Source organism: Chanos chanos, chromosome 6 (assembly GCF_902362185.1).
Source record: "Chanos chanos chromosome 6, fChaCha1.1, whole genome shotgun sequence".
In the NCBI taxonomy this organism is placed as follows: Eukaryota; Metazoa; Chordata; class Actinopteri; order Gonorynchiformes; family Chanidae; genus Chanos; species Chanos chanos.
Genome location: NC_044500.1, coordinates 47,115,881 through 47,127,057, shown reverse-complemented (window position 1 = coordinate 47,127,057; position 11,177 = coordinate 47,115,881). Strand labels below are relative to the sequence as shown.

The window sequence follows — 11,177 nt, the reverse complement described above, 5'->3', positions numbered from 1 at the left end:
GTGTGTGTGTGTGTGTAATGTGTAGTGAATAGTACGTGTGTGTAAGACAGAGAGAGTGAGTGTGTGTGTGTGTGTGTGTGTCTGTGTGTGTGTGTGTAATGTGTAGTGAATAGTACGTGTGTGAGAGAGTGAGTGTGTGTGTGTGTGTGTGTGTGTGTGTGTGTGTGTGTGTGTGTCTGTGAGATCTAACTTAGCATCACGTACAGGAGACTGGTCTGGGGACCAAGAGATGAAGATCCACTCGTAGCCCTGTGCATTCTGGGAGTCGAGACGGTACAGGATGTAGCAGGGTTCCTGGGGATCCAGCAGAGGAAGAATGGAGTGGTCATATTCCCGATCCCAGGTCTGGGACGGCTCTTTGTACGCCCCAAGCACCAGCTGCTCTGAAAAACAGAGAAAACCTCATCACACACCGCATTCAGGGCACAATTTGTACCTGAAATGACATACCTCACACGCACTATACCTCTTATCGTACACTTCTAGTGTCAGAACACCTCATTCAAAACATACCTCACAGTTAACCTCTTATAACACATTTCATTCAAAACATACCTTATACTTAACCTCATATAACATCCCTCATTCAAAACATACCTCATACGTTACCTCACAGTTAACCTCATATAACATCCCTCATTCAAAACATACCTCAGTTAACCTCTTATAACACATTTCATTCAAAACATACCTTATACTTAACCTCACAGTTAACCTCATAACACACACCATATTTAAAACATACTTTACAGTTAACTTCGTATAACATCCCTTGTTCAACATACACTTCATACTTTACCCCACATTTAACGTCTTATAACACACCTCATTCAAAACAAACCTCACAGTTAACCTCATATAACACACCTCATTCAAAACAAACCTCACAGTTAGCCTCATATAACACACATCATTCAAAACATACCTCGCAGTTAACCTCATATAACACACATCATTCAAAACATACCTCACAGTTAACCTCATATAACACACATCATTCAAAACGAACCTCACAGTTAACCTCATATAACACACCTCATTCAAAACGAACCTCACAGTTAACCTCATATAACACACCTCATTCAAAACAAACCTCACAGTTAACCTCATATAATACACCTCATTCAAAACAAACCTCACAGTTAACCTCATATAACACACCTCATTCAAAACACGCCTCACAGTTAACCTCATAACACACCTCATTCAAAACACGCCTCACAGTTAACCTCATAACACACCTCATTCAAAACAAACCTCACAGTTAACCTCATATAACACACCTCATTCAAAACAAACCTCACAGTTAACCTCATATAACACACCTCATTCAAAACAAACCTCACAGTTAACTTCATATAACACACCTCATTCAAACCAAACCTCACAGTTAACCTCATATAACACACCTCATTCAAAACAAACCTCACAGTTAACCTCATATAACACACATCATTCAAAACATACCTCACAGTTAACCTCATATAACACACCTCATTCAAAACAAACCTCACAGTTAACCTCATATAACACACCTCATTCAAAACAAACCTCACAGTTAACCTCATATAACACACCTCATTCAAAACATACCTCACAGTTAGCCTCATATAACACACATCATTCAAAACAAACCTCACAGTTAGCCTCATATAACACACCTCATTCAAAACAAACCTCACAGTTAACCTCATATAAAACACCTCATTCAAACCAAACCTCACAGTTAACCTCATATAACACACCTCATTCAAAACATACCTCACAGTTAACCTCATATAACACACCTCATTCAAAACAAACCTCACAGTTAACCTCATATAACACACCTCATTCAAAACAAACCTCACAGTTAACCTCATATAACACACATCATTCAAAACATACCTCACAGTTAGCCTCATATAACACACCTCATTCAAAACAAACCTCACAGTTAGCCTCATATAACACACCTCATTCAAAACAAACCTCACAGTTAGCCTCATATATGACAAAACCAACAGGCAAAGCTCACATTTTTCCTCAGATCTTTCACTTTTTTTTACAGTTACACGTCATTTCACAGACCTTACATAAATAATACACCTCACAACTTCACCTCGCAGCTCTACGAAAATCTCATTTTATACCTCGTGTCACTCAGGACCTTACCACCCTCCATTACACAGTTCACTCACTATGTTCACACATGTGAGATGGAACATCACATAACCCTACATCACATCACTCTCACTGTATATACCCCATATTACACACCTTATATCACTCAATCTATATACACCATATGCAACACATCCTCACTGTCATCCCAGTCATAGATGCCTCATACTCTTCCTCAAAGTACTGAACTCATATACAGCTCATATACAGCTCTAACACTACACACCTCATATCATTCACCTCATATACAGCTCTTACACTACACACCTCATATCATTCACCTCATATCATTCACCTCATATACAGCTCTTACACTACACACCTCACATCATTCACCTCATGTACAGCTCTTACACTACACACCTCATATCATTCACCTCATATCATTCACCTCATATACAGCTCTTACACTACACACCTCATATCATTCACCTCATATACAGCTCTTACACTACACACCTCATATCATTCACCTCATATCATTCACCTCATATACAGCTCTTACACTACACACCTCATATCATTCACCTCATATACAGCTCTTACACTACACACCTCATATCATTCACCTCATATCATTCACCTCATATACAGCTCTTACACTACACACCTCATATCATTCACCTCATATACAGCTCTTACACTACACACCTCATATCATTCACCTCATATACAGCTCTAACACTACACACCTCATATCATTCACCTCATATACAGCTCTAACACTACACATCTCATAGAAACTGTATATCATAGTAGCACATTCTAACATGGGATATGCACATATTAACATATTTTCTCCATTAAACTTTGCAAAACAGCATATAGTCTCATATATTCCATATCTCATTTGATATAATTCACCCCAGCCAGCTTATAAAGAGTATGATACAAACCACATTTTAACCACCTCATGCTGTTCTCAGAACTTAACTTCAACACCACAAATGTAAGATTCTTCAAATAATAACATACGTCATACATGCAAATTACATGAGGCAACTAGAAATCACTTGCTAGTTAACAGGTGTACAAATAAACAAACAAATAAACAAACAAACAAATAAAATGAAGACCACACACCTTATAAATCAGATAAGCACAGTATCGAAGTATTACGAGCAAAACACTTCACGTGTACTTTGACGTACCATATTCGGGCATCCGCCGGTTCACATCTCATGTTTGTCATACCTGAGCAAATGCACTGCATATCAGCCTTCCCGCGCGAGGCATACGCTAACTAACAGACCTCGTGCTGCATACCTCATACGTGACATACCTCGACCAATACGCCTCATTTCCTCAGGCCTCGTAAATCACCAACCAAAGAGGTGTCCTTACACAATTACCTCTCATATCACACACCTCACTAAAACTCGATAAACAAAATGACATATATGAATCATAGGACGCACGAAGACCAACGCAGTTTGACAACCAAATGACCGTACGTAGCACCGTTGGCATCGTCTGTAAGACAACTTAATATCCTAAGACGCAGAACACCTCATTTTCAGAAAACGTTTCAGAAACCAAGCTAGGTCAGTATCTTCAGTGAGACCCAACAGTTAAAAATATATTCCCTGTCCCCATATCAGATATATCACCTATCTTGCTAAACATATCTGACGTCACTAGCAGCACACGCGATAGAGGATACTTTTATGTTCCTTATCACTCATCTCAGTTTACACACTTCAAGCAGATCAAATCACATCTCACACACTCACATGTTATACCCACATGAGCACTGAGTGCCCAGACACAGCCTACTACTGCAGAGTTGTGTTCACTGCTCTTTTTCAACTTTATTAGTTTAATGTTCATCCCTGGCCAGCCTAAATCTCACTCACGTCTGGTAGTCACCCCTCACCACACTCCCATCCCCCCTTCTCTCTCTCTCTCTCTCTCTCTCTTCCTGTCGACACTCAGCTTTAGTGACTCATCTCCTGCTATCCGCACGTCAATTAACTATTCAACAGTATATCAGTCTCTCTTCTCTGTCTCCCTGTTTATTCCTGAACATTCCCTTAACGGTCCAGTTTACAGAACAGTGGTTGCCTTGAACTGGAACAAACAATTACTGGAAAACAGATAAGAGAGCATTTGTACTGATGGGGGGTGGTGATGAAGGGGGCTAATCTTCTTGGCAAATGGTTGCAGGTACAACCAGAACTTTGTTGACTGTGTGAGAATTTTGTTCTGACTAATTAATTCGGCGCTGGGCAGACCTGAGGCCTCCAGACCATGGCTGCCTAACACAAATCGTGGTGTCGTCAGTGTTGTGTAGATCCTGAAACAAACACTTTCAAAGAACTGCACGGACAGACAATGCCTAAGATACAGCAAAGAGCACTATCAAACCCTTATGATCATGACTGAAAAAAAGAAATACAAACACATGCCCCCCCCCCCCCCCCCCCCCAAAAAAAATAAGATAAGTAGATACATTGCATTCGCAACTTTAATAAGACTACACAAAGTCACCATGACCTTGGAGCGTGTGGGGGATTTCCTGACTCAACTGCTGCTGCAGCTGCTATTCTAAGCTTCCACACATTCCAGCTCTCTGTACACACACACACACACACACACACGCACACACACACACACACACACACACACACACACACACACACACACACACACATACTTTCCATCAAACATTCACACACACAACACACACTTACCCTGACTCTATCTCTCTTTCACACACACATACATATACAACACACACTTTCTATCTGTCATTCACACACAGACACAGACACACACACAGACAAACACAGACACACAGACACACACAGACACAGACAAAGACACACACACTCTTTCCATCTACCATTGTCATTCTCTCTCTCTCTCTCTCTCTCTCTCTCTCTCTCACACACACACACATATATACACACACACATACACACACACACACTTTCAAGTTACCACTCACACAAAATCTGAGGTAGCATAGGTTTGAATGACATTCCTTATTCTGAGCCTGTGGTCTTGACCATTCTTTTACCGAGAAAGCTCTGTCACCACGGAGACCATTCAGCTGAAGAGCATGTGACCATTAGGATGCAACCAATCAAGTGCTAGAGAGGAATGTGACCAATGAACCCAGCCAATGTTGTTGTCTTGCTTCCCTTTCCAAATCAGTCTGAAAATATCAGCAGACAGTGAAGTGTGTCTGTCTCTACCTCATCCTGTGAGGCCAGAGACAGGCCAGAGACAGGCCAGAGACAGCCCAGAGACAGTCCAGACATAGGGGAACAGACTGCTGGTGTACACTGGCCAGACAGACTGGATTTGGCAACACTGTCACTCCCCTGTCACCCAAATATTTCACTACCCCACAACCCTTACAGAGCTATTCCACCAGCATGTGTTTTAATCACGCGCACACTGGGATAAACACACACACACACACACAACAAACACACACTCTTTCTCTGTCTTTCTCATACTCACACACACTCACATACAAACAAACACACACACATACACACACTCTTTCTCCATCTCTCTCATACATATTCTCACATTCTCACACACTTTCTGTCTCTCTCTCTCTCTCTCTCTCTCTCTCTCTCTCACACACACACACACAACACACACACAAATAGTCCACTGACCCATAGGCCTAACCATAACACCAACATCCCTCTGTCTTGATCCAGTGTCTCTAGCAGGTCACATAAAAGACACAGACTGTGCATTGGAGACTGTGCATTGGAGACTGTGCATCGGAGACTGTGCATCGGAGACTGTGCACTGGAGACTGTGCATCGGAGACTGTGCATTGGAGACCGAGAGAATAGAGGGCAGTGGAGGTACCAGGCAGTTCCCAGGATGAGCCTTCAGCAGGGATTAGACAAAACCTTAGAGAAAAATCCTTTAATGGACTGACCCCCATTCTTTTAATGACTTCCACACAACATCACAGGGAGGCCTGTGACAGAAACTAACAGAAACTAACAGAAACCCTATTGTCAGTACAGTAACAGTATAGCATAGGTATTACAAATACATACAGTATAGCATATGTTATAATCTAAATATAGCATATGTATTACATATAGCATATGTTATAATGTGAATATAGCATATGTATTACATATAGCATATGTTATAATGTAAATATAGTATATGTATTACATATAGCGTATGTTATAATGTAAATATAGCATATGTATTACATATAGCATATGTTATAATGTAAATACAGCTGATAAAATGGCATATGTTCTGTATTGTTTTTAATCAGTTTTGTACACATTTAATAACCAGCTGGAACAGCTGTGGTTATTTTTGCTTGGGGAACAGGCAGAGTGAAGTTAAGGGTATGACCCGTCCTTTCTTAAATAAACAGATACATTTTCACGTACTGCGTTTCGTTGTACACATCGTGCGAATTCAGATCTATGGGTGCTACGTGTTGCACAGTAAAAATACAGTTTGAGATACGATCTCAAGAGGTTTGAAACTGTAGAGAAAAAGAGAAGGAACAGGAACATGTGACCAAAATCATGTCAGTGAAAAAAAAGAAGAAGAAGAAGAAGAAGAAAAAAGCGTGTCACTTGTTCACACAAACTCTGAGGTATGTGACAGGATGTGATCATATCTGTCAGAGCCTCTTAAAAACGACGGGAATATTTATCTTTTATTGGACGTCGACTTCCTCTGAGCACCGTTAAAAATAAAAACAGCAGAGCGTGATTCAGAGGCTGATAAACGTTGCCATGAATCATTTGTGACCGACACAAACTCTGCAGTGAATAACCGAACGTCGCCGCCAATTCCAGATCGAATGATCAGACACTGGGATATTTCTAACGCTAAGCAACAGGTAATCTGGGACTAAAACAAACTGTAATCCACTGCGATGAATAATCCAGTACCAGTTCAAACTCTAACAAAGTAAGAGGAACGCTCTGACTGTAAAAGACGCTGACACGCTTCGATGGCAAACCTGGCCGAGTGTAACGTCTGACACAAATGTGACCAACATCTGACCGAAGGCATGACATCCTTTCTAAAACAAAGTCTGACGCACTGTCTGGCGTGTGGACAGAAAAGACATGTTATCCCTCTAATACCTGTGTGACCAGGGCGACCTGGAGTCCGAACGACCCCAGGCGGTCAAAGTGCGGTCAGGGGAAGGGTCAGGGTGCGGTCAGGTACAGTCATACCGGAATGGGGAAGCTTTGGATGAGGCTGCAACATTGCTTAAGGTGGGATGAGGTGACCTCATTCTAATAGGATTGTGTTTAAGACCAGTTTCTCAGTTCTTCTGGTCCTACTGGGTCACCTGATAGCAAGATCACATTTCTTTAGATACCAGACACTCCCTATTTACACACACACACACACACACACATACACACACACACACACGTACTCATGAAGACACACACACACACACACGTACTCATGCAGACATATATTCATACACATGTACAATGCACGCACATACAGACACACACGCACACACACACACAGAAACGCGCATGGACTTGGCACATACACACACACACACACACACACACACACACACACAAAGTGGCCTTGCTTATCACTATGGAGGTAAGTAATTCAGTCATGTGTTGCACACTTCTCAAGCTATAAATCCTGTATGAACCAATCAGGGTCCATGATGAGGAAACAAGTCATCTGACTCAACTCAGATAAACTCAGCCATTTCACAACCAAACATTTCGATTGTGAAATGTCTTCTTTTTTTTTTTTTATAACTATCACCATAATATAAACATCCACCTCCTGAACATCAGTGACAACATCCAGTACCACAGAGATTACACATCCTCACAAAATAAGAAATTAAATCTAATACTCATGTCACTCGCATTAGCTCTGTCACCAGCAAAAACAAAGCAGCGCTTTGGACACAGGCTAACACATAAAAAAAAAAATACAAGTGACTAACCACCAAACAGACGTCTGAATATGGTCTGTTAGTGTGAGCGTGGAAACAAGATGAGCAGCTGGTTTACACTGACAGAAGTGAATGAGAGCTATGAGTCAGTCTGTTTAAGGGGGATAATTATCCCTGGTTACCGTCTAACGTCTTCAAATTAGGTCAGTGACACATTAACACGTTTAAATTCGCCAGTTACACGGCCGTAAGAAGGTCGGTCGGTGAACATGCTTGTCGTGTGGGAAATCCAGGAATGCTGTCTAAGATCAGATTAAAGACTGTCTTTAGGACTCGTGTGTACTCATCTGTCCCTGGGTTAGACTTTGTGCTGTGTCATAACTCACTAAAGCCAAATAATGTTTCAAAGGAACTAAACGATCATAGAACCGGATTAGCACTCACTTATATTCTACCGCGTCCATAATTTTGGCTGTAACTAGTGACATTAGCTGTTCTTTTTTTAAGCACACAGGTATTAGGACCATCTCACCTAGACCTCCACCATTCCTTCTCTCTGTCCGGAAAATGACCACCCACCCCCTGACCTGCCCCAGAGTGGACCCGGAATCACGGCTCACTCACCGTCACGGATCAGAACCTGGATCAGCCGCACGGCGCCGCTCCTCGCCTTGGCCAGGAACTCCCTCAGCTCCGGCGTCACTACAAGAACCAGAAACATGTTGGGTCAGCAACGGGCCGAGACGACCCACAAAAGAGCTCTCTGAGTGGGCTTAGACAGAGCCGGCCTGGGGTAGGTGACGGTGGAGTATCACGAAACTCCAAAGAGACTGGTCAGAAGTCGCCGCGCAATAGCTAAATCAGAAGAGAATAATAGTACACTACGTCTGTGCGTGTGCGTGTGCGTGTGCGTGTGTGTGTGCGCGTGAGCGTATGTGTGTGTGAGTGAGTGAGAGAGACAAAGCGGTGAGAACAGAACATGGGACCTATCAGTAATGAAGGCACAGAACATGTGAGAGTGAAGAGAGTGTGTGTCCGTGAGTGTGAGTATGTGTGTGTGTGTGTGAGAAAGAGAGAGAGAGAGAGAGAGAGAGAGAGAGAGGGGTCCTGTAACTAGGGCAGGATCATATGTGCCTGTCGCAGGAACCTGATCCCCCTTGCCCCAAATTTAGCTGCCACAGGCACTGAGTCTTGCCTCGGGTGACGGCGGGGCCCCCTCCCCCACTCCCTTCCAGGCCCCCCAGGAAAGGGGAGAGTCAGAGATCTGATCAAATCATGAGGAACACTCACCTGCCATCACCAAACTTTAATGTAACCTACCGAACTAACACGCACACCTGCACAGGCAACATGTCCTGCAGAGGTATTCCGATGTCCTGCAGAGGTATTCCGATGTCCTGCAGAGGTATTCCGATGTCCTGCAGAGGTATTCCGATGCCTTGCAGAGGTATTCCGACGCAAATACAATTATATCATCGGTACACAGTGAACCTCTTTCACTAAGTTCACTTGAACAGAGAACTTGTGGAGAAAGATGGCTTCACATTAAAAAGGATGAGAGACCCTATTATTGTGGTTGACATGTATTGGTTATAACTGATTTAGTAGTTCAGTATAATAAGTAACCTTCCACATGTAAATTCAGTGTTGCATCGACCAGGTCAGTATGGAGGTACTCAAACCAAATCAACCTATCCTCTTCACCAACGCCACAACCAAAGCTTCAGCCTCACACATACGTCAGATTAATCGCACATCACCTAACACTGAAAGAACTATTCAATTAGAAAATACGTCAAATGGTAAAGAAGAACTCAAATGAAGGTGGTCACCTCTTACAATTTACTTTACTTACATTGTTTTCAGATGGACTTTGTTCTAGAATATTCACACACCGGGTCTTGTGGTTCATATTGGCATTTGGATGCCTCTTGGAAATTTTTATTTCGTGTACTAGCCTACACCACAAATAAAAATAAAATAAATAATTAAATAAACGAAGACCATCTCTCTTCCTCCGTTGAAGTTAGAAAAACTAATATGCAACTATAAAACCTCAAGCAACTGTGTATTGCAACATGCAATGCCCGGTGAATATAGCTGAAAGTTTTGTTTTTTTTTTTTTTGTTTGTGTTACGAGGTGCGTGACAGGGAGAGCGCACAAGCTGACCAACTAAACGACGGTGCGAACAGGTGCTGGTGACGTCACCCTAACCTCCGTCGCTCTGGTTACAGTAACTGATGCCGGGATTCTTGTGCAGCGCGCGGAGAGGATGCTTGAGACTCACAGGTTTGAACCTCCCCCCTCCCCCGCTCCGTTACAACCGCGCTTCCTCCTCAAATAAAACCTCCTGTCCACAACTACGTCAAACGAGTAGTCGCTGCCTAAATTCTGATGACTTACGAACACAAATATTTGTGGGAAAAATGTTTTTTTTAAAGCAGAAGCAGAGAAAAGATCGGTTGCATCACAAAGATAATGAAAGGTTGCAAAAGGAGGGTCTAAAGTTTAAATAAATGAACTGCTTGATTAAAAAAAAAGTTTTAATTTATTTAGCTATTTGTATTATTTTAAGCGAGACACAGGATATTTAAAAACGGGAAAATTGTTTAGCTAGTACCACATTGTTTTTGGCTATGCTAATAATAAACTCAATATTTGGTCAGTTGCCTGTTTGAATTCGTACAGAAACGATAGCTGTTACCTGCAATCCCTGTACGATGTGACATCGCGTAAAATCTCGGCAAAGGGTAAAGTTTATCTTTTTATTTCTCTATCAATAATTTATTTTCATTCATTTAGCTATATTTCTTCCTCTTTTAAAACCGCGATAATTTGAAATCTTTATCTGGACACTCCCCACACACGCTTCCGTTTTTTTGTGTGTGTATGTGTGTGACTTCACATCAAAACGTGCGTCCCGAACGTCACTGGAGTATAGAGGCCTTTACCGTCTCAAAAAGACACAGACGGCGACACACAGACATCTAACGCGTTTTAATTATGTTCAGACGTTTTCTGTCACACTTAACTGTCTCTTCTTTTTGTTTTTTTGTTTTTCAAATTCTCAATACGAATAGGTAAGGACATCCTACATAAACGACTTCCACAGACTGC

At 42.0% G+C, this 11,177-nt stretch overlaps 1 protein-coding gene across 1 annotated transcript in view; it reads right to left on the bottom strand.

The window, feature by feature from the left end:
* The window catches only part of twf2 (twinfilin actin binding protein 2), a 14,586-nt gene extending 5,806 nt beyond the window's left edge, over positions 1–8,780 (bottom strand). The window contains exons 1-2 of the mRNA XM_030776476.1: positions 8,684–8,780; positions 205–383 (exon numbers count right to left, since the gene is read on the bottom strand). Of these exons, the coding sequence (XP_030632336.1) occupies positions 205–383; positions 8,684–8,780 (276 nt within the window). The remainder of the gene's footprint in view (positions 1–204; positions 384–8,683) is intronic.
* Positions 8,781–11,177: the final 2,397 nt, after the last annotated feature.